We start from the raw sequence: 26,936 nt of genomic DNA, 5'->3' as shown, positions 1-26,936 counted from the left end.
AGAAAATAATTAAAACGTCACATCATTACCCCCATCTGCTGGTGAATTTTATAAAGTGTTGTTTATAAATTTAAATTCATTCGATGTCAGAAGGGAAAGATGAGTAGGCTGTGGGCTTTATTTACAAACTACTGAACTGGAGACTCTTACTCGGCTATCAAAATTTCAAAATAAAAAACAAAAATAAGAATTTGTTGATGATGGTCAGTGTATAGGACTATACTATATGTCATTTCAAATCAGGATATGCCAAACAGTTTAGAAGTAATATTACAAGGAGAATGCTACTTGTGCTTTCAGATCAGTTTAAAACTCTGTTAGACACCTCTTCATTTTGGATTTGATAAAAAGTCATTTCTATGTGCAGTCTTGTAGGAAAAAAATGACAATTGCACATTCAAATACACACTATCCATCAATCATTCAATCTCAATATACAGTAGCACCACAATAAAAAAAAAAGTCAATACACAGTTAGCAGAATTATACAGCTAGCAGACACCATTATACACAATGAGATTTGTGATATGAAATTAGCTCGAAGGTCCCGATAGTTCTGAGGGAGTTTGCAGGATTTGCAGGATTCAAAGGAGCTGAGCATCTTACTCCATATTTGACAAGAAATCCTTTCTGAGAATACCTGTACAACATCGTCCTATGGAGCTGAAACTGCGCATGCATGATAATAATAAGAAAAATGAGTTTACACAATACAGCTGCCTTTGTACGAAGATTCACCAGGTTTTTGATTCACCGGGAGTTATGGAAATCTGTGGGGTGGCACAGCTGGAGACAAAATAGCCTGTGGCATGAAGTGTCAGGATCCAACACACTTCCATTACGGACAAAACTATTTGCAAAATGTCACTCTGTGATGTATATTCCCCCACAAAAATGAGCAGTTTCCTGTAGATTAAGTGTCCAAAACTTCAAAAAGTAAAAAATCTTTTATCTATTCTAAAAGTTTGGGAACTAAGTGAGATCAGACAGATATAACCAATACAGAAAGAGTGAGGGGGAGAGAATGTGTGTGTTGCCACAGTAAAATGTCTCTTAATTTGTCTTCAAATTTTTTGTTGGAGTAGCAGTCAAGGTTGAAAGTGTGTAATATGTGCATAATAGTTCCAGAATCTCATTTTCTTTGCTTCTGTTTCTTCTTCATAGGCTGTGGGCATGGCCACATTTGCTTGTTTTTTCTTCATAGGCTGTGGGTGTGGCCACATTTGCTTGTTTCTTCTTCATAGGCTGTGGGCGTGGCCACATTTAGCCCACCCAGCCTTCCCAGATTTGACCCCTAAATATGTAGAGAAAAAAAAATATTTTAAACAATTTTAACAGTTAATTGTAATACAGGTGTTATTAAAACAATTTAGATGAAATAAATGTCTAATACATATGCTAGATATGCTAGATAAATAAATCATTTAAAAAGTGAGGGCAAAGAGAAAATCTGAGTTGTGGGACCAACCAATGTATTTTCTCTTGCATGTATGATATAGAATGTCATATATATCTAGAAGGAGGTCATGGAAAAAGCCAAATACCAAGTACACCCTCAGAGAGCATGCAGGTGGGTCATGTGACACAGAGATGCTGCCCAAGAAAAGGTGGGAAGCTGGCATAATTACACAGGACAGATGGGCTCTGGGATAACTCACATTGATTTGGAAGAGGGCTTCTTCACTTTTGGCCTCTTTCGGCGATGAAGGGGCCTAGAGCATGCAGAGTGGACACACACACACACGCACACACACACACACACACACACACACAAGCCCATCCCATGCAATCATACACAAGCAGAAATAAGTTAAATAAGCCCAAGCCATTATTGCTCATGGCATTCAGAGATCACACAATATCCTGGCCTCTAAAAGCCTGAGCTTTTAGGAAATGTTGGATGAAACCATACCTGTAATCATTAGAGAAGTTTCGTTCTTTGGCCCCTGTAGAAAACAAGGTATAAGTGTTCACAAAGGGTAAGGGATTATACCACTGACCATATGATTAGCCCTTGATCCAGTGTAGTTAAACCATGTGTCGGACTCCTGTGTGTGTGTGTGCCTCCGCTCGCATGTCAGACTCGTGCGTGACCTACCTGCCTCAGGACTGCACTGCTTTTGGCCTTTGCAGCTACGCAGCGTCATGAGCTGCTGGTGCATGCGGTTGAGTGCGTCGCGATCCAGGGTGCTGACTGAGTTTATGAGCTGCACACAAACACGAGAGCAGAAATGACGACTCCGTTCATGACATGGGTCCTTGTGGGGAGGGAGCGAACCGTGCTGTGTTTACCTGGTAAGGGTCCGTGTTGAGGTCAAAATATTCCAGGAATCCCGTAGCAAATTCACAAAACAGGAAGTTGTGCGTGTCATTGATAGTTCGCAGGCACCAGTAGGTGTTATTGTTGGCACTGGTGCAAGCACAGAATGGCCCCACTGCACATCAAAAAGAAAAAGGTCACAGCTGAAAATACATGTTGAATTGCACGATTAACTTATACATGACACATTTTTATGTTTTAATATTTTTAAACAAATAATTTTTAGGTCAGAGAGTGTGAATAGCAAACTAAATGAAAAAAATAGATTGCCGTTATAGTACTGCGTCTAATACCTGTGAGTCTGTAAATCTGTGAGTATGCGAGTCTGTGAGAGTATGACTGGAATCTCTGGTAGACAAAACACCAAAGTGCATGGCTTTTGACTGGCTTATCTCCCTATAATTTGAAGGTCTAGGTTGCAGTGCCTTACTTGTCCAGAAGGGGGCAGTGTGCCAGTGCTGGTTATCATGGGTGAAGCAGGTGAGGCCAGGCATGCTGCAGGTGTCGTTGTTACGGAGACGCTTGAGCAGCTTCCGTAGCTTTTTCCTGCGTTTCTGTTCCTTCATTAGCCACTGCTTCATATCTTTAGTCAATCTGCCAAAGTCAAGCGACACCGGAGGTGCAAGACCGCCAGGGTCTAGTCATACTGTGTTGTCTCTCCAACACATAATCCAGTTTCACATGTAATATTGGCTCACCTTACAGAATGGGCCTGCCCTGACTGTGGTCGGAAGAAGGCTTTGTTCTTGAACTGATAACTTAAACACAAATGAATATGTCTTGTCATAATACAAAAATGAAAATTCATAATAAATTTGCAGTTTTTCTCTGGGCACATTTTTTGGAGTTAGGTAAACTCCAATAATAATTGTGTTCATTAGAACATGACCTCTTGTAACTGGTTTCATTTGTCTGAAAGAAATCACACTGAAATCTCATAGAATGACATGGAGTGCATTCTGTGAAGTAAAACTTTATACTCACATATTGAGGGGGCATTCACATTCCTTTGGCCGCACCTTTATCAGGTGGCCTTTGACCTCTTTAAGGTTTTTTATTTTACTCTGCAGTGTCTCAATCTATTTACAAAGAAAGAACAAAGTCTGCATCACTGAATCTCCTCTTCATATAAATATATACTGAACAGTGTTCTCTGTGAACTGGTTCAATGATATAGAATCTAACCTCATGTTCAATGTGCAGTTTGTGATCTTTCCAGGCCTGTAGTGATTTGTACAGTCCACCATCACATTTCACTGTGTCATTCGTCAATATCGAACACCTAAAATGTTCACCATATTGAAACTGTGCATACACAAACCACACTAGTGCAACAATATAAAGTGTTCACTGTCAAAGTTTACGTTTCAGACGTGTTTAGACGTCTACCATCCCCAATAGCCCCACTGCCCTGTCTGCCTCAGATGCCTTGTCTTCCTCGTCTGGATTATCTGCTGCTGACCTGTAGGTGACTTTGAGAGCAGCAGGTAGGGTGACTCCAGTGTCTGTCGGTTCCATCCCACTGAACTCTTCGTGAACTCCATAAAGAGCCTGTTTCCTGCCCAGGGGCTGACTGCTGTTCTTGGGGGCGATGGCTCGGTAGCCCTGCTCCAGGTCCAGGGTGTAAACGTTGCCGTCCAGGTCAGATTGGAGCGAACGGGCCCAGCGATTCCGGGACATAGTATTCTTATTCTTTGGCTTCAGCTCTGAAGAGATCAGAACAGTGTGAAATATATGTGAATATACAGATCTTCATAATAATTATAATTAGTGCTGTCAATTCCAGGCGCCGCGATTAAAAGTCCTCACCAGGATTTTGCTCTGGCTTCCTGGATTGTGTTGATTCCACTAATTTTACCTGGATTGCTAATTAGAAAATCTAGCAAGCTTGAGCAAAATCCTGGGGAGGACTTTTAATCGCGGCACCTGGAATTGACAGCACTAATTATAATAGAAAGTATATATTACAAGAGTTCAATTACAAGAACACACACACACACACGCACACACATGTGTCTGAAAGATATATATATATTCCTGTAAATAAACAATTACATAAATCAACCACATGATGGCGACACTCTCTATGATATATTTGATAAATTACTGCGTACCCCAAATTACTTCTAGTTCAGGAGACCACGTATAGAGGAGATAGTTATGAATAATTCTAAACATGTGGTTTTAAAATAACTGTACACAGCATTTTTGAGCCATACTCCTTGTGGTGAGCAGCTTCTTCCTGTTGAAGGGTGCGGAAGCCTCACAGTCGCAGTGGTGAAGTGTTGATCCAGGCTGGTAAATCTGAGCATTACCAGCCATCAAGCCCTGAGCTCGCAGGGTATATAGGCCTGCCATTCCCTTACACTTAAACAGCCTCAGCATGCCTGAGGGGTCCTCCACACACTGCCATTTCTGAACACAGAGCGGGAGAGAGACAGAGTGTGAAGGGAGAATATGTGTGTGTGTGTGTGTGTGTGTGTGTGTGTGTGTGTGTGTGTGTGTGCGTGTGTGCGTGTGTGTGCGTGTGCGTGTGTGCGTGTGTGCGTGTGTGCGTGTGTGTGTGTGTGTGATTTTTTACCTGTCCTGGTTGCTCACAGGGTGTCTGATACTCTGCTTTCTGGCACAGGTCTCGCACACGCTGGTATTTTGGCAGAGAGTTCCCCCGTGTCTCCTCCTTCCCGTCCGACAGCTTATGCAGAGGCTTCCTATGGAGATACAGGGAAACCTCAACCCACAATAGACCACCAGACCACCAAGTACTACAACAGACCACCAAGCACTATCCTAAAACACCTGTGTGTCTGAAATCAGAGGCACCTGGCATGTCTTTGCTGGAGACATGACTAAGCCATTCCTGGATGTCTTGTTTTTGAGAGGTTGAGTGGTTCTGAGTTCAATTATAAGAGCATGGATAAATCTGGTGTGTAAATACTCACCCTCTCTCAACCAGGAAGGAATCTCTCCAAACCTTGCCCTTCTTGTTCAACTGAAACCTTCAAACATCCAGAGAGTTTGTAACCTATAACTGCAGCATGGTACAAATCTCTTGCATATATTGTATTGTGTATACAGCTCAGACACTTTGCTGAAGGACTGATGTAAAATCCTAATGTGCTGAGTGGTGTGTCTGTTCAGATGTACCTGTTGACTGGTCTGTCAGTTTCTAACAGCTTGAGAATGGACTTCCCATCCATGTCCAGTGGTATGTCCACCCCAGCCATATTCAGCAGAGTGGGAGCTAAATCAATGTTAAGAACTATGTTGGAGTTACTGCAAAAAGGAAAAATAATAGATCATCTTCATCAGTAAGATCATCTTCATCAGTACAGGTATGATATGTGAAAGAGTGACCGTGCTCACATTTTAAAAGGCATTTTACCACAGTTTGACATTAACTGTTGTAAAATGTCTTACTGTTGGCATTAACTGTAGACATAAAATGTTATTGACATTAATAACATAACATATGTGTCACTCACATGCTGCCCGCCTCCACGTTTGGGCCTCTTATGTAAAAAGGCACACGAATGTCAAACTCATATGGCATGGACTTGCCCTTAACAAGACCAAACTGACCAATGTGGTAGCCATGGTCAGACATGTAGATCAGGTAAGTGTTGTCTACTTCGCCCATTTCCACCAACATATTAAAGACCTTTGGGATAAAAAGAAAAACAACTCCATATCTAACAGAATCTCATGCACATGCTATGCCAGACTCCAAACTTCAACTAGAAAAGCAGAGCTCATGAACTTTATGTTGACTTGACAAAGCAGAGAAAAATGAAAAAAAGAGGCAGTATCTATTTTAATATTGATAACCCAATAATACTGTTAAACTGTGTTTAAAACTCTATAGTGTAGAATACTGTAGAAATCCTGAAATTGTGTTGTGTAAAATGTTGTTTAAGGTTACAATAAATGTAATTTGATGTGGGGTAGTTGAGGTATCTAGCTGTTTGGTAGCTGTTAAGTGCTAATTGGATAGTTGTAGTTGTAGAACATAGTTGTGGTTGAGGAGTATTTCACAGTTGGGATATTTTTGTTTGAATTTGGCTGTGGGAACTAATTTGGGTTGAGGGTAATTGGCTGTGGGTTGTTGATGCTGAGGGCTAGTTGTTGTGGCAGTTATGGTTAAGGGGCTATTTATATTTTGGGGTAGCTATTACAAGCAATTTAGCTTACGGCATAGTTATTGAGAAGCATTTCACTGTGTTTTAATTTGTGTTAAGGGGTAATTGATTGTGGGGTACTTAGGACCAGGGGTTATTTAGCTGTTGGGGTGAGGGCTATTTGAATCTTGGGTCATTAAGGTTGAGGGGTAATTTATTGTGGTATAGTTGACACTGAGGAGATATCTTGCTGTTGGGGTAGTTGTGGTTGAAGGTGGTAGTTGAGGAGGGGTATTGGGCTAAGGTAGTTTAGGCTACTCCAGAGTTTTAGCTGTTCATATCATTCTTATTGACAGACTGAAGGAGACAAGTGTCTCTATGAGTATTAATGTTAGTCTGATAACTAACATTAAAACATTAACGTTGTTGATGTTGAATCTTTCTACCAAGTTTGATGGCTGTAGTTTGAAAATTATGTCAGTTATAAAATCAACAGGTTCATATGGGAGGATGGAGGGATGCATGAAAGGATAGAAGGGGTAGATAAACAAGTGGCATCGATATAAAAATCATTTTGTTTCTCAGCTGTTGAGTCCTTTCACAAAGTTTTATTGCTATTGCTTGAGAATTAAGGGAGCTATGCAAATTATGGCATTCTATGGGAGAAAGGGGGATGAATGAAATGATTTAAAGGGTAGACAGATGAGTGTAGAATGAACTGTAGTTTGGTGGCTGGGTCTAGTCTTCAGTCAGTACAGCAAATGTAGTTTGCTGTTTAGATCCCTCTAAAAAACACATGCAACTCTTTCAGGTATAGGATGAAGATTGAAAATTTAGTCGTTCTAGCTTTAAAATTAGTGTTCTAATTTTTGCAAGGCAGTAGGTAATCTATCAGCTAATTGTCATGCACTTTATGACTTGATTTAGTATATAAGCAGGGTAGGAACATGCTATTGGATGCCCCAATAACAATCTGCAAGCATGCATGCACTGCAGCAGTTATTAGAGAGATTTCACACCTTTTCCACGCTGTCATCCACTGAGATCAGGGTCTGCAGTCTCCGCCTCTGCAGCATGTTGGTGAACTGCATGTGAACAGGCTTCATGGCACCTGTGTAACGCAGGATCCAGTGCTTGTCTGGGTTTGGGGCGTAATTGTAGCTTGGCGTGCTGGGTGAAGGGGATGTGGTGGCATGAGGAGTCATTTATCAATAAGTTACAAAAGCAGTCTTGAAAACCTGACGACATTTCCAAGAACGTTTCATGGGTTTGTGGCATAAAGATAACTGTGCGTAACATAAATTAAAAAAGCTACATTTGTGGGTGAATAGAGGAGGCATGGTGAATTGGTGTATTGTTGAATTGATGTATTGTGATGTGTCATACAATTTTGGATGAAAAATGGGGAACATTGTACTGGAGGTGAACAAATGTATTGTCACAGAACACCGTGTATCATGGCCAAATTTAAAATGGTAATTTGCATTGTAATGAGTCTGGCCACTGTCATGTTTTTACGTTTATGTTTGTGAAGGTACCTCTGAACCGATTTGAATAGTGCATCACCATACAGGACAGCTGCTACACTCAGATTATTATTAATCACACTAAATTCACAGTCTTATCAATAGAGTAATTTGACATCTATGTATGAGGTAAATTGTTTAAAAAAAAAACCCCAAAACATTAAATTCAGAACATGTGCTAGAATGTGCTAGAAAATCCTAGAAAACATAACACACACCCTCAGCATGGTAATAACCAGATGCAAAACAGTAAACAAAAGCCTTGCCTACCTGCTATTGGCCTTTGTAATTCTAATGAAGCAGTAATAGCATAGCCAAGAATGAGCAGAGCTACATTTGCTGTTATTATGCCAGATAGATCTCTAGGGGCTATTGTGTAAACTCTCATTTGCCAGAGGCATTAGAGGAGCTATTACAGTGAATGCATCATCATATTTCTCTGGAATATGAAAATCTTGGGATAAAGGCCAAAAGTGTTAATAAAGAATAAATTACACTTTATTATAAAACAATGAATCCTGCTACACCTCCATTACAGGGAACTTTATTCAGAATAACCAACTGAACATATGTGTTGTTTACTGCTGTTTCTACTTAGGATATTATATGGCCAAATATTTGCGAACATCTCTCTTTATAATTCAATTCACACCAATTGCTAACAGATGTATAAAATCAAACACTTATAGCCATACAGTCCGCATAGACAAACAGTGACTTTAAGACATCATCGACTTTGAATGTGGCGAATTCATAGAATAGCACCTATCAGGTTGTGAAGTTTCTGCTCTGCTGGCCCAGTCAACTGTAAGTGCTGTTATTCCGAAGTGGAGGCTGGGGGCATAAACAGTTGAGCTATGATTCGGTAAACCAAGCACCCTCAGAACAGGGCCACTACCTGCTACCTGCCTGCCAGCATCCACAGTGCCAACAGTACAGTTTAGGGGAGGAGGGATGACGGGCATTCAGAATTTCAGCTAAATACCTTTACTTTAGTGAAGGGTAATTTTACTGTTACAGCATTCATTACACACTCTACAGAAGAATACAGACTGCTACAGGCACAAAGGTAGGGCAAATCTACATAATTAAGGCTTGTGGTTTTGGAATTGGATATCCAACACACTCACATATGTGCATGTATGTGTATGTGCGTATGTTCAGGGACTGAGCTGTATGCTTACATATGCTGAGAGGCATTGGGGAAGGCTCTGCTATACTGGGGTGCTGCATCTTCTGGGCCATGAGGGGCCACATGACTCAACATCATCATCACAGGTCGATGGGGATACAGTCTCTTAGATGTTCGGAAAAAGTTGATGCTATCATTCGTGATAACGTCAGTGAGGTAGTCCTGCAGGCGAAGAATTTTGTCAATTGCTGATGTCCTGTGAAATAAGTGTGTAGAGTGTAAATGCGCAAATGTAATTTTGAAAATGCCCCCTTTATCATGTGCATGGATATTGTAAAAGGATCTGATTTCTTAATAAAATCTCATCACTCTGACAACAATAGCAGTCAGAGTAAAATGACAGACGAAAGACAGTCATGGCCTGGTGGTTAAGGAACTGGTCTTATGACCGGAGAGTCGTGGGTTCGATTCCCAGACCTGAAGTCATGACTAAGGTGTCCCTGAGCAAGGCCCTTATCCCTCAATTGCTCACTTGTATAAAAATGAGATAAAAATGTAAGTCGCTCTGGATAAGGGCGTCTGCCAAATGCCATAAAATGTAAACATAAGACTTTATAAACTTGACCTGGTGATCTCTTTGTAGGTAACAGGATGCATCATGCCTAACACCACTGCAAGCATGGTTGATAACAGAACCCTTTACCAGAAGACTTTACTTCAATAGTTTACTTAGTCTAAATATAAAAAGTATAAAGATAAAAATCTTGAAAAAATAACTGTTTTATCAGTGAGCAAAAGACCATTTCAAGAACACGTAACATTTAAAATGTAGAACATTTTTAGAGTATCAAGAGGATTGGACTTAGTGTAGAACCTTGGGGTACTCCATGCCATGTTTTTCACGGACGCCATTTCTACACAGAGAGTAGTTGTAGAAGCGGGAGTTCTTCACTAGTGCTACCCATTCTCTCCAGCCAGGGGGCACATACGAGCCATTGTACTCATTTAAATACTTCCCAAAGAAAGCTGAAACAAAAAAGTGATTATGTAAGAAATAATATGAAACACATACAGGTGAAACAGCTCATGCAGTATTTCAATAAAAGAAAATAAAAAGATTTGTGACTAACAAAGCAAGGACTAATTTAGGAAGCTTGCCACACTACTTTAGATGACTGAACACTAACCAGTCCTGTAGCCTGAATTGTTGAGGTGAACAGCAAAAGTGTGAGGTTCGTGGTGAGCCTGCCATGATGGAGATGAACAGTTCTCATTGTTGGTGTAGGTGTGGTGGTTGTGTACATATTTCCCAGTCAGAATGGAGGACCGCGACGGGCAGCACATAGGAGTGGTGGAAAAGGCATTGGAGAAGTGGGTACCTCCCTGCATCATTATACGTTTGGTTTTGTTCATGGCTAGCATGGAGCCTGAGAGAGAAAGAGAGGGAGAGAGGAGAGAGAAAACAAGAGAGTGAACATATCTCTTCTGAGTGTGGCCACGTTTAATTAATTCTTTTAATGCTTTTTCAAACTGTCCTGTGTAACAGATGCTTGACTATAAATATCACAGCAAAAGAGTGTGGTGATCAGAGCAGGACAAAAACCAGCAGCAAAAGGCCATTATGTCTCCACTTCAGTGATGAGAACACTTAAGGGCCTCACTGCAAGAAGCTAGCTTGCTTGGCTCACTCAACAAAGCAGTCCATCGGTTGACCAGAATCTGCATATATAGAGCCATTTTGCACACTTAGGCCAAATGAGGTTACTTGATGTTTAACCCGATCTCATACTGGTGTAGCTCACCAAGTTCTATGTCCTGGTCATCGGTGAGGAAGAGGATGATATTTGGGCGAGCATTGCGTCGGTCCCTCTGCAAACGAGGCCTTTGTCGTTGGCTAGAGAGGTACATGGATGCTTCGCAGAGGAAGAGGAACCCCAGGAGGAGGCAGAGGACGGCGGCCAGTCTCCACCCTGCCATGGCTCAACCCAGGTGGTGCCTCCACCCTCTAAACCTTTTTCCAGGACTCTCAGCTCTCTGTGAATCTGTCAACACCACAAAATGTCACCATTAACCCTGCTCAGAACAAAAGAAATGTTCCACTCTCTGTCCCTCTAATCAACATCAAGGACTCCAATGACTTAGAACTTTTTCCATGTAAATGACCTCATTAATGCTGTTAACGTTAATCAATCATTAATGATATATAAGAGTGCTGGTGTCTTGGCCCACATGTAACGATCAGCGTTCCTCCACACATGGCTGCCAGCCCAGAGCCTAATAGCAGTGGGCTGGTGGCCAAAGGACCTTGCTGAAGGGTGAACGATACAGGGCAAAAGTGACAGAATGAAAAGAGTGATATGAAAACAGACAGTGGGATGCTAATGGTTCAGAAATGAGCAGGGCAGGGTGTGTTTGACACAGAGTGCAAATTAGCAGTGGGCATTTAAGCATGTTTTTGATAATTGCTTAAACACACTTCAGTATTCATGACTTTCAGTATTGAGTATTCTTCAGTATTCATGATTATCAGTATTCATGATTCTCAGTATTCAGTATTCACAACTTTCCGTATTCAGTATTCTTCAGTATTCATGATTCTCAGTATTCAGTATTCTTTAGTATTCATGATTCTTTTTGTTTTTTGATTGTCATTCCAACATGAATAGCTAGCTTTCTTCTAGCTTTCTTCAAGCCAGTGTAACAGAACATTGGGTTAATACTACTACTACACCTACTACTACTACTGCTACTAATACTACTACTAATAATAATAATAATAATTTGGAACATGGAATTTATATGGCATGTTTCAAAATTCCAAATGTGCTAACAATTACAAATGTAAATACTTCGAATTAGTATCCGTGACATTCAGTGTGGTCAAAAAACCTGCTTCTTCCGTTTATTCCATTTAATATACATGGCGTCAGTTTTAATGCTGCTTTAAATTGTTCACTCTATGTAAAACATACAGTGATGGGCAATTACAGGATAATATTTGCAGATTATATACTGAGAGAACCACACAGCAATCGCCATGCAGTACCATTTACATTCAGAATCAGAATCAGGCTTAATTAGCCAAGTAGGTTGATGCACGTACAGTATTTGTCTTTGGTTACACAGCAGTTCACAATACACAGCAGGCAATGTACAGGACAGGATCTTACATAAATGAAACAATTTCTTGTTAAAATGAACTCTCCCCCAAACAGGATTCAAGAGGGAACTCAGAATAAGATACATGTGTGGCTGTTTGCACAAGGCACCTCCTCACCACACCTGCACATAAAGGGCTGCTTCATCAAACCAACACCTCACTCTCACCTTCTCAAATGGAGCTCCTGGAATTGTCTGTGTTCCTGTCTAGGCATAGAATACAGTTCATTTGGGTTTTTTCCCCTAAACTTCTGTCTGCTACTATTACTGAACTACTGAACTGCATCATCACTGCAGAGATCACTGTACTACTGCATCATCACTGCAGAGATCACTGTACTACTGCATCATCTCTGCAGAGATCACTGTACTACTGCATCATCACTGCAGAGATCACTGTACTACTGCATCATCACTGCAGAGATTACTGTACTACTGCATCATCACTGCAGAGATTACTGTACTACTGCATCATCACTGTTCAGTATCAAAACCCTCTGAAGTTTTTATCTTTTCATTACCCTTTTTTCTGTAACACACACACCAACTATCTTTTCTCACACACACCAACTCTTTCTTTCTTTCTTTCTTTCACACACACACACACACACACACACACACACACACACACACACACACACACACACACACACACACACACACACACACACAGCTGTATTCACTTCATGTTAATTCTTGCCCTCTCTGTATGTATTGTTCTCTTTTGGGGGGAATGGATGAGGTCTGACCTTGGGGTTCTCTGGCTGCTTTAAATTCTCCAGGCTGCCCTGCTCCTCCTCACTCCCCACCCCACCCCACCCACCTCCCCCACCCTCTCCCCCTCAACACCCCCCCACACACTCTCCACCCATTCCCCCTCACCCCACCCACCCTCACCAACTCCTCCAGCCACACCCTCCGCTGGCAACTGAAGAAAACAGCAACCACAGAAGAAGCCAATGAAAGAACCTCTAAGCAGTCCACAGTTCTATAGGTGAAGATGCACTGGAGACGTACTGCTTACGCAAAGAGTGCAAATGCTACCAATTAGGAAATTCCAAAGTCCATGGGAAAGGCATCATTAAGCTGCTTCTGCAATGATTCTTATAAAAGAAAGAATCCTCACAAAACTACAAGGGAGATTTCAGAAGGTTTTAGCAGAGTATGGTATACCTTGTTTATTTAGAGCATCACTCTGACAAGCACCAGTAGATTATTACATGAAAGGTTTAGGCAAAAACGCTGTGCTATATCGAATGTTTTTCAGATTCTATTCCTATTCTGTCTGCCAATTAGTGTTGAGTTCCTGATATCGACACTGTGTGCTGCTGTGTCAGCACTGAGTTTACTGACATACCGCTGAGACTGCCTAATGGACAACAGGAATGTTGGTTTCCAAATCCCTAATCTGATGAACAAATAATAATAATAAATAAAATTTAATTAATTCATATTATTAAAAAGATGAAAACATTTACATAGACAAGGCTTAAAAGTGATTTAGAAAAGAATGATAAATCTTATCTCTATAAAACCTACGTAAGTGTTTAAATTTTTCATGTATACAGACAAATAACATAACTGCTCTAAATCCACCTCTGAAGAGCAAAAAACTGTTGGGTGTACAAATCAGTGAAGGAGTATGAATAAAGAATTACAAGTAGAGCGAAGTATTTCATAAAGGAAGTGAAGTATGAAAAGTAAACTCTGATTCACATGTAAGATGTACCTCAAGGGAAGAAGGCAGAGAATATAAAGAGAATATCTGAGGAAGACTATTATCAGACTATTATTACATCATAAAGACTGATCATTAAATAAATATATATTTGACTAATGTTCTAGGTTGAATGTAAAGAGTATATTTAAGAAAAAGCTAATTTTTTTGTTTCTCTGTGCCTTTCTCATTATTCATCACCTTGATTCATAATGCATAAGAAAAGAGACCACAAGCATATCTCCATCTAGTTCTAAAGTAAGAACACACACACACACACACACACACACACACACACACACACGTGGACACAAGCGTGCACACACACACACAAAGCTTAATATAAAAAGTGTTTAATGCACTAGATAAAGCTGCCTTGTGTAGTGGGTCTGAGCGGGTGCCTGTGTGCCTGTTCCTCCTGTACCACCATTCTTCCAGTCCTCCAGTGGTAACAGGGCTTGGCACAGCCTGGAGAATGAGTGTCCTCTCCATGATTCCGTATGCAAACTCACCAAAGTCTCCTTGAATTTACCAACAAAGGTCGGTATTCAGATGCAAATAGTGCCATGACAAGCCTCTTTCAGGGAAGAGGCAGCAGCCTTTCTCTGGCAGGCACTTGATTTTGGGGGGTGGGGTAGGGGGAGGAGTGGGGTGGATTCTTGGAATGAATACTGTACATCACCAAGTTTATGGCTGATTTGGTCAACCAAGGCGCCCCAAACACACACACACATCCCTAACATTATTGAGTGGAACTTATATGCTGTGGCATGTCTGACAGCTGACTAGAGAGTATTCATAATTGTAATGTCAGTAGTAGAAAAGAAGAATTCTTCTTAGGTAAATATTGAAAAGACAATTAGCACAAGCAAGAGGCTGAACCACAAGGACACATGAATAAACTCCAGCGAAGCAATGACGCCTCAGCTCTGCTGAAACATCAAAACCCCAGATCACTGCAGTAAGCACCACTCTAAGCTGAACTCCTACACAGCTATAAATAATCAGCTGTCCTAAATCATTTGTATAAAATGAACAACTGAGAAAACGTCTGGAGGTCTACTCTAAGAATTTAAGCATGTACTTTACACTAATTTCCCATGGTTCCCTGTTATCGTGATTGTTAGTATTGTTGGATTTAGTTGACCCTAGAACGAGGACTCTAGAAACACAACAGAAAATAATTGAGCTTTTTTCAGGCTTTTTAGAAGAGAAGGCGAACCGAAGCTTCTTCCGAGAGCAGTACAAGCAAGTCTGATAACGATGCAGCAGACAGATTGCTAGCTGTGGGTATTCTTTCATCTTTTTTAGTCATCTGTCTGTGAACTGTTTATGTTAACTAGAAGCTTGGATTGGTCTTGCAGGCGCAGTCGCATGGCCTTGCGAGAGTTAGGCACCGATGCTCTTCAACTGTCCTTATCAGATTGCTAAATGAGGGGTGCTGTCGTTAGCTTGCCAACTTTTACTGTACATTTCTCTGGACTACAGCTATTTAATCTAACTTTTTAAAACAAGCTAGATAGCTAACTCTATAATAATATTGTTGGTATATTATAGCTTATTATTAAGCATGTTCATGCCTTTTGGCTAGTCTTTGAAATGCACATAGTAAAACTGGTAAGGTAAAAAAAAAACCTGAAGAGATCTCCCTGGAGGGTCCGTCAGAATCTCGATATCCATTAACTGTATATGGGTGGGTGACATGATGCCTGATTTTTACCGTAATCAAATAAAAATATTTATTTACAATTAATTTTCCCCCAAAAAGTAATCAATAATAATAATAATAATAATAACAATAATAATACAAAATGTGTTCTGTTTTGGTTTTTATTGTAAGCTACACATGTGGTGGCGTAACTGTAATATAAATGTATAAAAGTATGAAATATAAACATCTAAAAAATCAACCAGTAACATCTGGAACTGTTTATAAATACTTTTGGCATTATTGCATAAATCATTACTTTACCAAAACATGGCTTTAAATTGCACAAGGCTCCTACAACAATAATTACAGTAAATTAAGTTTTGTAATGAAAATGATGTCCTGCAGGTGACATGAATTGGCAGGTTTTTAAAATAGGCAGTTTGATGGACAACTTTAGGGGTCCTTTATATATATGGTCTCTGATCTAGAACCAGAAAGTCCCTCCGATATTTTGCTTTGGTGTAAACTCTGGATGTTAATAAATCTTTTATTAATTTATCATATTTATATCATTTCTGTCAAATGATTAATGTGTCCATTTTTGTTTGTCATGTGGTTCTACTTTAAAACTTACACACAAAGTTAAAACAAGGTTAAAAAATATTCATGAATATTCATTCAGTTAGCAAAATACTTTAATAGATAGATTAGTTTTGTATGGAAAGGATTCAACATGGACACAATGAAGTAAATGTTCTGTGGTGTGACATGGTGACATCACTTCATATGAAAATTAAATGGCTTTCATGAAGATTCAGTTAATCAAATCCTCATGTGATTTTTAAAAACACTACATAATTTAACTATAAAAAGAGCATTTCCATGAGCCTGTTATTGTTTTATAAGATTGAGTGAGTGATAAAAAGGCTACAAATAAAGAATGGAATTGAAAAACTGGTACAAATAATGTACATATGCAAAGTATTAATTATAGATTGCATAAAGGGAACCTTACATAGTGAACACAACTGATCTATCCTTAAAATTGTTATTATGCATTTTTTATTTATTTTATCACATTGTGACGCCACACTGCAGGACACTGTATGTCCAGGGCTATGATAAAAGCTTATAAAATGTAGGGAAAGGCAGAAAAAATGTATTGTTGAACTTTAGAACTTCAGAACAGTTTGAACATTAGCATTTCATAAATGTATTGTAAAATTGAGTGAAAATTTTGTGTAAAAGTTTAAAATGTAAAAAATTGTTGTAGTTTGTTTTTTAAAATTCTGTGTACTACAGTACCATTTTTTTGTATTATGGTACTGTTTTTCTGTAAATATTGTGAACTACCTATGAGATTTAACATTCAGAATCATGATGCTCATGCACTCTTTACCAAGAGTCCATGCCAGTTTACGAAGAATTGACCAATAATCCGCCAAACTCAAAAAATATATAATAGCTATAAGTGAAGCAAAAGAATGTGTTATTGTTATATTCACTTGTATTCACATACACATCCGTATCAGCATGAGCAGCTCTCTATGAAATATGAGGCTGCTTTAATTTTCCACTTCATTAATTTTGCACTGTGTTTGATTTCGTGATGAATTACGACCATTACTGCTTTACTCCATGTAAAGTAAGGTCATTCCGTCACACTTGCTATATTATACAAATGCTGCACCAAAAATGGTTTTAGCCAGTGGTGTGGTCATAATAAATGATAAAGCCAATGACCGAATGTAAATAAATGTAAATGAAAAAGTTTTTCACAGAAACAAGGAAAAAAATGTTAAATGCTAAGCATCTTAAAATATCTACAGAAAACATAAAATAAAACCATTATAATTCTTGCTGGAAGAACAGTGGGATGGATGGAACAAGTCTGAAGTTGAACAGAGTTGATTCTCAAAGTTTTGTCTTCATGGAACCAGCTACCAGTGACATTTCCTTGCTCACTGTACATTTTTACTATGTCTGTGCCCTAAACAATGAAGCTAATGCTCCAACCCTCTGTACCCTAAACCTTCCAGTCAACAGTCCTGAGGTGTATGTGTATGTAGTGTGGTGGTCTTCATCCCTGTGGGAGCCCAAACAAAGTGAAAACTTGTGGGGTTGGGGGCGGGGAGAAGCTACATCACTTTAGCCCCCTCCATTCTGAGCTTTGGCCCTCCTGAGTCTGACAGGGCAGAGAGGTTTGCGTACAAACGATCAACAGTAGTGGGATTGTGCCTCCAAAGGCTTCAAACAGACCCTGGATGTCTGGCTCTTGAAAAAAGGAACCAGAGGAGAAAACAGTAATTGTTTCTGGTAAATGGTTATCTGTTTCAATCTCAATGCTTCCCTTCTGGTAGAGGGGTAAATCCTGGCTAATCCTAGAGCAGAAAGAGAGAGAGAGAGAGAGAGAGAGAGAGAGAGAGATAGAGAGAAACTGAGAGAAATAGAGAGGGGGGGAGCTACTTCACTTTGATATTCCATTACAGCAATGGGAGTGGGCTGCATTACTGAACCATGATAGTAAAGTGAGTGAATGAGAGCAGAGCAGCATGAGTGGTTTCCAAAGGACAACGTTTCCTTTAATCAAACAGAACAAACGAAACCTCAACACATGTAGGACATATGGGAAGCAAAAAAACATTCATTGGTTCCAGCTATCAGACAATACAATGTTGAAAGAGAAATAAGATTATCAGTTGTTTACCTAAACCTAAAATCTACAGATATTGGACACCAATCATCCTTGATTCTACAGACACAAGCTTACAATGGGTAAGAGGTCTTAATTTGTTTAAACCAGCATATTAGGACGAGTCCTCCTCACCAATCTGTTTCAGTGACGCCACAGGCTCCCATTTTATATTGTAATTTGTTTTGTTTTAATTACAACTAATTTCTTGTGTCAACAGCAAATTACTTGGGGGAGAGGGGAATTATAATGGCCTTGACTTAATGATGATTACTGACAATATTGCTTTTTCATTTCAGCAAACAACCTAAGTGGTGAATCCATTAAAGGAGTCACAAATAAATCAATATGCTATAACTGCTACTGTAGAATACACCACAAGGTTGGACATCCACCTCAGACAGCACCTGGTGACCCCTCCACCCTCCCCGCTCCAACCCCAAGCTTTAAGGCTTCATGACATAGGTCCATTGGTTTTAATGAAAGCATTCTGATCACCTTCAGTTATTGTGAAGAGCTTTACCATGAGGAAACACTTGTAGCTTGAAGCAGCATCTAATTAACACATCTAAAGCCTTGGATCCTGACATGGTGCTACATGTGAAGCTATGAAGTAAATCCAGTGTTGGTGCCTGTCCATCATGGTCATAGTGGGATATTCTAATCATCTTTGGGTTTTGCCTCTGGGCCTGGGGACCCTTCACTGTCTCCCTTTGCTGACTTTCTTTATCGTAATCCTCCATCCCTTTCTCTCTCTTTGTGTTTAGATTAGCAGGCTTAGTAATACTCTCCTCCACCCACACCGCCCAAATCCATATGGAGAACACCCTTCCTTGCCAAAAATACACAAGGGTTTTAAGTCCGCAAGGGTAAGATGGGAACTTGAAAGAGGGAATTAGACAAGGTTCCACAGCCAGATTACTGATCTGTATTTCAAAAAAGGATCTCCACTAAAAGTGTGGTGATTGCCTAAAGGAAACATACTGTAATTCTTTAAAATCTACTTAAGATACTTAAACACGTAAAACACTCAAATGTATATAGAAAGTTGTGTACTTAAAAGCAGACTTCTCTTCTTCCATTTTGGGAGGGTGTAATGAGAGAATATTCTCACCTTTCTATCTATCTATCTATCTATCTATCTATCTATCTATCTATCTATCTATCTATCTATCTATCTATCTATCTATCTATCTATCTATCTATCTATCCCTCTCTTTATTCTGCTCTTTGGTACTGGACTATTGATATTGTATAACATTGCAGAAGGCTTGCAGGTTTTTTAATGAAACCCCAGATTAATAATATATTACTGGATCCATCCCCTGGACATTTCTTATTGGTATCATTTGTTCTCCCTGCAGAGACTTAATGTGCAATCTATACCAGTCACCAGTCTCTCTCTCTCTCTCTCTCTCTCTCTCTCTCTCTCTCTCTCTCTCTCTCTCTCTCTCTCTCTCTCTCTCTCTCTCGCTCTCTCTTTCTCTCTCTCTCTCTCTCTCCCTTTCTTTCACACACACACACACACACACACACACACACACACACACACACACACACACACACACACACAGCACATTGGTACTGTGCACATTCACTCTATATTTAATCTCCACAGTTTTTTATCTAAATCTAACAATTTTTTCAAATGATGATTTTCTATTTATTGATCAATTAACCTGAAGGATCAAACAGTATTTAGGAAGAGAGGACTAACAACAAGGTGGAACTAGAGCTATTACACGAGGTCTCATTTTCAAAGTCGCCTATCATCGCTTTGTCTTTGATACAAAATATCTCAATACCTTAGACATAAATTAAGGAGAAATTATAGTGAGATCATAGAATTAGACTAAGAATAGAATTCTATTCTGTGCCTGAATAGAATAGAATTTCTGTGCCAATAATTTACAAGCTGAGGTCATGCAGATGGAGGCAAAGCTATGTGTGGTTTGACAGATTGCCTTTGTTATGTCCCTTCATGCCGTTTCCTCTGGGGCTTTATATACGTATAATCACTTTATGGTCACTGATTCACAGTGGGTACTAATTTCCCCTGTAAGCCATCAGCCATTAGAATGGCTCACATAAAAGCCCTTCTGTTACTGACTGGTGTCAGGGCTTTAACCCTATAACTAGACTGGCTCTGCTACAATCCCCTGTCTAAAGGGAAGTAATCATTTATTAATTAGATAAAATTCCTGAGTAACTGACAATCATCCTTTCCACAATTACCCATGTTTTTATCTTTTGACTTTCTTTGGCTACAAACCATGAATAAATTCATGAGCAACGTGACACAGGTGGATGTCAGCTGTAAATGGGAACTGTATTAGGTGGCATCTGCTACAGGCAGTTATGAGAGGCAGCACATCACTGTTCTGAAGGTCCTAACATCTAATAAGCAGCCAAGGCAGACCAAGCTGCCATAAAACAGGCTATGAATCTCCACAGTGAATGGGAACACACACACACCAGCTCCAGCTCTGATACAGGCATGGGGGTTAGGAACACAGATTTTATAGCCAAGGTCACTCAATTAATGACCCTTGAATTTCACAGTCTGTTCACAGGCAGTCTGGAATGAACCGGTGTGCTTCTACAAGGTGATAAGCTGACTTTCAGTGGACATCGGCTTGCCATTATCACAAACTTCCGTGAATTCCAAGAGAAATGCAACCTTGCCCATCCCAAAATGTCCCCCAAACGCTGAGCCCAAGCTAATTACAAAGCCACGGGGAGCCATGGAGCATCTGAGAGTGAAGCCATCCTGCTCATTTTCAGCCATTTCATCCATCTTAATGGGTGTTAAAGCCTCATTTAAACCTATTAGAGCAATTACTAAAGCAATGGGAGAATTTCGGAAAAGCTCATAGAGGGAGCTTACTGTAATAGTCAGGATGTGTTTTGACTCTTTATAAAAAAAAATGCATCCAGTGAGAGTAAAGCTTAAAGTGTTTAGGACTCACAAGCAGCACTGTGTGACAGAGGTTCATACAGACAGCATTCACAATCCATACTGTTTTGCCAGTGCTGGACCCCCTGGTGTGTGGGCAATCTTGGCAGAGTGTTTGAGTGGGGGATGGGGGGCCTTAATAAATGGGCATAGTGCCCGTTGTTGACAAAGCCCAGTATCTCCTGCTGTCAGCTTGCTTTGTGTGCAGTGAGTGGAAAGAATCAATTAAACCAGCTCACAACAGTCCATTTTAATATCTAACTTCTAATTAATTGGCTGGGGGATATCCCCAGCATGGGAAGATGAGTGGGAGTTCTGCTAAATTCAACTCAGAATCTGAAACTTGCAGCTGAAAGATTGGATGCCGTTTAAGATGGCTCAACTATTTACAACAAAAGACGATACCATGTTTTTTTAAAAAAAGTTCTATAAGTTTCTTCTTAAGACAACAATCAAACTTGTAGTCATGAACCATTTTTATATCTGATACATTTGACTGCATTTGAACTTTAATTTTGAAGTTTTTCTCCACTGTCTGGCAGGTTCACCTGATTTGGCCAAAGGCAAATAAACAGTTGGAGCAGAAAAGGAAAGGAGTTGTGTTCTATTCACACTTCTTTGAAGTCGAGATCATAAACACGCATACAACACTCCTAGCATTCGGTTTGTGTGTTAAACACAAAAGATCTAAACATCATATTCAATAACATACTGAAAAATCTTTTATAAGTCGTCCTCAGGGGGGAACACCACAGGTTAATGAACTTGCTATTGTGAAGCAGTTATATTAGTATGCTGCTAAATAGAACTGTGAGTGGGAGTCAAGAGCTGATATGTTGTCTGAAAGACGTCTCTTTCCTGACACAGCCAGCCCTCCTCCGCATGACTGACATATCAGCATACATGAACCCACAGGAGCTCCGGCTGTGGTCAGAAAAGATTCACACTCACCACATTGTGGGTTTCGATTACTGAGCCGTCGTCTCAATAGAAGCAAGAGCAAAGATTATGCGGACTGTATATTTCCACTGTGTTTATAACAGCGGGAGGTATTCTGGGACACAGTTCTATTTCTGCTCTTAAAGTTGTGCGCTCTAGCCATACATGAATCTCAGTCATGCATTCTCCATGTACCAATTAATGTGAATGTTACTGTCAAATTGACAAGTAATAACTGTAAACACACATGGACAAGCACACACACACACACACATGAGAAACTACTTTAACTCACTATCTGGTGCTAAACCAGGGCTCTCAAAATGTGTTCTTATTCAGTCGAGCATCATTATCTACAAAAAACACAAACACTATTTATTTTCAGCAGCGTTGCTTCACACTACGGTTATTTCATTAAGAGGAAAGAGGCCATATTGCACATATCAAATCAAAATGGTACCCCCAAGCCTCTGGTTAAACTTGGATGAACCTAAATAAATATAACATCTGCTCCCAAGAAGGACATGAATCAGATACAATCAACCTCCTTCGTTCCTCTTTTTTTTTTACGTAATCAGTCCTCTATAATGGCTATGGCCAACAGATGCTATTCGGGATTGTGTCGGGTTCTTTCCCATATGTCATTCATTCTTAGGAGTCGTCTGTGACAGCTGTCACTGACAGTTATGCATCCACCCTCACAGATGTCATCAAGGGTTTTACAATAACTGTAATGATGACAGTACAACAGGCTTCTGCCCACCACTGTTTGCGGTGTCTGTCTGAGGGGTGTGTGCCACGAGGCATCTCAGTGCACCATTCATTTGTTTTTACTGAAGATGCCAAGCTGCTGAAAGAATTATGTACTCATATGACAGTAAAAATGGCTCATTACTAAGAAGAAAGTAATAGTGGAGTATGTAATTTCAAGATTTCAAGAATAATCATGGTTCATGTTTTCTCAAATGTTACACTATTGTTTATCATTACTGCTGCTGTGAATATCAGATCAGTTCCATCTTTGTTTTTAAGGCAAGATACAATTTATTCTTTATGACTGCCTTTTCTTAACAGCTCAAATCAGCTATGACACAAATGATTGGGAATGATTCAGCCCTCGTGGAATCAAAGAAACATGGGGGGCTAAGTTTCTTTGATTCCACCAGGGCTGAATCATTCCCAATCGATTCCACAAACCTCTCAGATATCTAATACGTTCCCACAGGTAGTCTCTGAAGGCTGCTACATGCCTGCTGCTCTTGGTTGATGTTTATAAAGACATTTTGCTTTTCTCAAGTCTTGCTAGATGCGTGAAATTAGTTTATTTAATTTAGCTACTTTATATAGTACAGAACATGAGAAAATGGAATGGTATAATGAAATATTTGTTTTTGTCTTTGATTGCCATATATTTGAAAGTAGGAAAGCAATTTTGGTTTAATATGATGCAAAGAATTTAGAGACGCCCTAAACTCCATGCGTGGCTGAAAGTGTCATCACTGTCCACCCTGAACTGAAGACGTTCATCTCCAGCTGAACAAAGCACCAGCTCTGTAAACTAGTTAACCAACTGGCCTTAGTTACTGTAGAAAGTCCAGTGTCAGAGATACTTTATAAAACTTATTAAATATCCACAAGTCTGGAAGCAAAATCACAGGATGGAGCTCATTAAAGCTCTATGAGGCCTTAGGGAGTGATTGAGTAATGATCAGTGATTAAAAAATTGTGGCAACTCATTTTCTTTGTATTTGTTAGATTATGCTCTAATTTTAGTATTAATTAGACACTTACTATTGCTTCAAGAAGGGAAAGTGATAATGTTATATGAAGCAAGGAACCGATTCCTGCGGTGAAGGTTTGTAGGCAGTCATTACATTGTAATGCTTGTGGGAAACATGACAGTTGCATTGTGGGAAGGCTCTGAGTGATGGATGAGGGTATCTGTGATGGCTGACGTAGCATCTAAAGCAGGGAACGGCCCAAGTGCCAGAGGCTTTAATATCCGTAGAATCATAATCTTTATTGCCATTGGTACTTATCAGCCCTTCTGACATTTCTCACAAATGTTCACACTGACTATGCCCGAGATTAGAAAGAGTGTTTTATGATCTGAGGTTTGTGCTCACTGCACACTGGAGGTGAACTGTGGGACAGCTGCTCTGCAGTAATCTGGATACCGTATCAGTGCGTTCACATCACATTCACATTGTGTCCGGGCTAAATGGGCCTGGCAGCACACGGTCATGCTTTGTGTTCTAATTAGCCCAAACCTGATTCATATATTTCACATCGCAAACAGATTGGGAACTGGTTATCAAGACATATTGATGCGGTAGAGAAAACTGGCAAAGCAAACACACATGCAAGGACTGGCAGACAGAGTGAGCGAGAGAGAGATAGATAGAGGGAGAGAGAGAGAGAGCAGTCAAATGAATAAATGAATAGTTTCTAAATGGAGATACACTGTCGTGTTAAATTTTCATGACAGCTTACCATAGACAGCCAAACACACGCACAGTGTCAGCCCTTAGCCTAACGCACCTGCTCTAATACTGATGCCACACTTCAGCCCCTGCTGCACAAAACTTTGCCACCATCCGCATTTCCGAGCGGATTTCACTGTTCGCTGCTCTTCTCTTCACTGACTTCCTCAAGCGCTTCAAGGCGTCAGTGTTGAACAAGGACAGCTCCTTTTGTATTTACCACGTTGTGTACGGTGCGACGTATCACGTTAGGCAGACTGGTCATGAGATGTCTGTAAATCTAATTATTGGTAATGAAGCTAAGTACGAAAGGTCTTCAGCTAAGTATTCTTAGCATGCCACACCCAGTTGCACGCTGCCACAGGCAGAGATTTCACCTTGAGGACTGGTACACTGTGACTGATATCTGCTCTCTGTCAGGACAGTCTCCAGTGATACGCTGCCCTGCTTAGGGCACCAAGCAACCATATACTCTTCCTCTTAACACATGACAAGATGCAGACCCTCTGTTTCCATACGGAATACTGTAAGCTCACACAGCCTGTGTGCAAAGAAAGCCAATCTGAGTAAGATTCAATGCTACTGCATGTAGACCCATTTTTACCCTGACTGCACGCACATCTGTATAGCAAATCTATTTGCAGCTTCTAGCCTACATAATGTATAACATGACAAGGGCAGGCACAAGTCCTGTGAGGTCCCTCCCCTATTCCCACATGTAGACTTCTAGAGGAACCCCAAATAGCACCCACTCAGAAATCAGGGAATTGAGATCAAATCCTGATTTTTTTTTTTCTGTCAGGGAGAAATCCCACGTGAGCGAACATGCTACAGTTCACTCAGTTTTGCAGTTTGAGCTGAACTACTTTAGTAAATCTTTGAAAGGTTGTTGGAAAATGTTAAAAGTTCCCTAAGCGAAAAAGGACTATGATGTATGTTTGTGCGGGATGTGTTTGTGATAGCATGCAAAGGCAAATAAGCAGGAAACTGGAGTGGAAATGTAAGACATATAGGAACATTAGAAATAGAGAGAAATAGAGAGAAAGAGAGAGAGAGAGAGAGAGAATGTTGTAATTATAAAAGACTGAATTATGTTGATATCAAACCTTTATGTGTAGGTGTGTGTGTCTCCAGCAGTGTTAAATGAAGTCTCACACAAACCTGTCTGATCTATAGTGTGATGAGTTTTTGAGTCCTGGTGGTTCTTTGCATTTTATTGTGACTTGAGGGCCACAGAGGTGGGGACCTGGGTGTCCTGCCCACACACCCACAGGGAGAAGGCAGTGCTGCTCAGAGCAGGAGTGCAGACTAAATAGTTAATGAGAGAGGTATGGTTGTCTTACCCCCAGCCACCTCGGTCATTACACACAACGATCACAAGAAAGTGTGCTGAATATTTCATCCTGCGGGACACCAGCCTTGACTGAGGATTCTCTGGGAGTGACCGACGTGACCCTCAGGATGGGGGCTGATGGGAGTCTGACTCATTCACTGCTCTGAGCCTCTGAGGCTGGCGATGAAATAAACTCACCTGTCCAAAACCACCAATCTGATGCAACTCTCTGAAACCAGCTACATATAAAACCAGGAGCAAAAAGAATTCTATCCAGACCCATGAATAGAATGGAAATGTATCATACTGAACAGTCTGAAGGTAATAGAAAACACTTAAATAAAGTAATCAAAAACACAACAGAAAATGCAGAACACAAAGTTATATGGCAAGCACCTACGCCATCTAAACCTTTAACCTGAACAACAGCTCCTCAGAAAAAGGAATACAGCAGAAAACCTCCATTAAACAGCAAACTGCTACTTTGTTAAGCTGATACATATTACAGTTCAAAAAGCTTGAAGACTTTGTCACAGGAGTCGACATAGTGAGATGTCTCGGATAAAGCTGTCATGAGAAGTTAACTGCCCGGAACCGACGGCCGAATGACAGCGTAACATCACTTTATATCCATCCTTTCTGACTTGCTACACTACACAGCCTCTTGTTTGCATCACAGAAAGAATCGGTGTTCTGCATGGCGGGCTGGAACACATAGAGCTGGAGTGTGTAATGTGGGGTGAAAGAAATTACCTCATATCATTCTCCTGAAACCTGATGAAGGTCTTTCCTCATGTGCTGCAGAGGGTGGGGAGGGACTCAGGTGGGCTGGTCGGTAGTCACCTGTTTGGTCCAGTCTGCCTCGCTCCACGGCTGCTCCCTGCTAGCTGTGTGAGAGGGATACTCAAGCAGC

The 26,936-nt window shown here is 40.3% G+C and overlaps 1 protein-coding gene across 1 annotated transcript; it reads right to left on the bottom strand.

The window, feature by feature from the left end:
* Positions 1-29: 29 nt before the first annotated feature.
* On the bottom strand, positions 30-26,936 carry sulf2a (sulfatase 2a). Its single transcript, XM_077004461.1, has 21 exons — positions 26,777-26,936; positions 10,896-11,135; positions 10,281-10,520; positions 9,968-10,119; positions 9,146-9,315; positions 7,455-7,605; positions 5,803-5,978; positions 5,465-5,593; positions 5,260-5,316; positions 4,902-5,028; positions 4,540-4,735; positions 3,783-4,026; positions 3,506-3,602; positions 3,305-3,399; positions 3,019-3,078; positions 2,751-2,914; positions 2,293-2,435; positions 2,099-2,207; positions 1,913-1,946; positions 1,659-1,712; positions 30-1,294 (listed from the first exon to the last, which is right to left on the bottom strand). The coding sequence occupies exons 2-21, from the start codon at positions 11,068-11,070 to the stop codon at positions 1,264-1,266; spliced, it is 2,604 nt and encodes an 867-aa protein (XP_076860576.1). The 5' UTR covers positions 11,071-11,135; positions 26,777-26,936; the 3' UTR covers positions 30-1,263.

This window comes from Brachyhypopomus gauderio, chromosome 1 (genome assembly GCF_052324685.1).
Source record: "Brachyhypopomus gauderio isolate BG-103 chromosome 1, BGAUD_0.2, whole genome shotgun sequence".
NCBI classification, from domain to species: Eukaryota; Metazoa; Chordata; class Actinopteri; order Gymnotiformes; family Hypopomidae; genus Brachyhypopomus; species Brachyhypopomus gauderio.
Note: the sequence above shows the minus strand (reverse complement) of the source record. Positions and strands in the feature narration are given on the sequence as shown.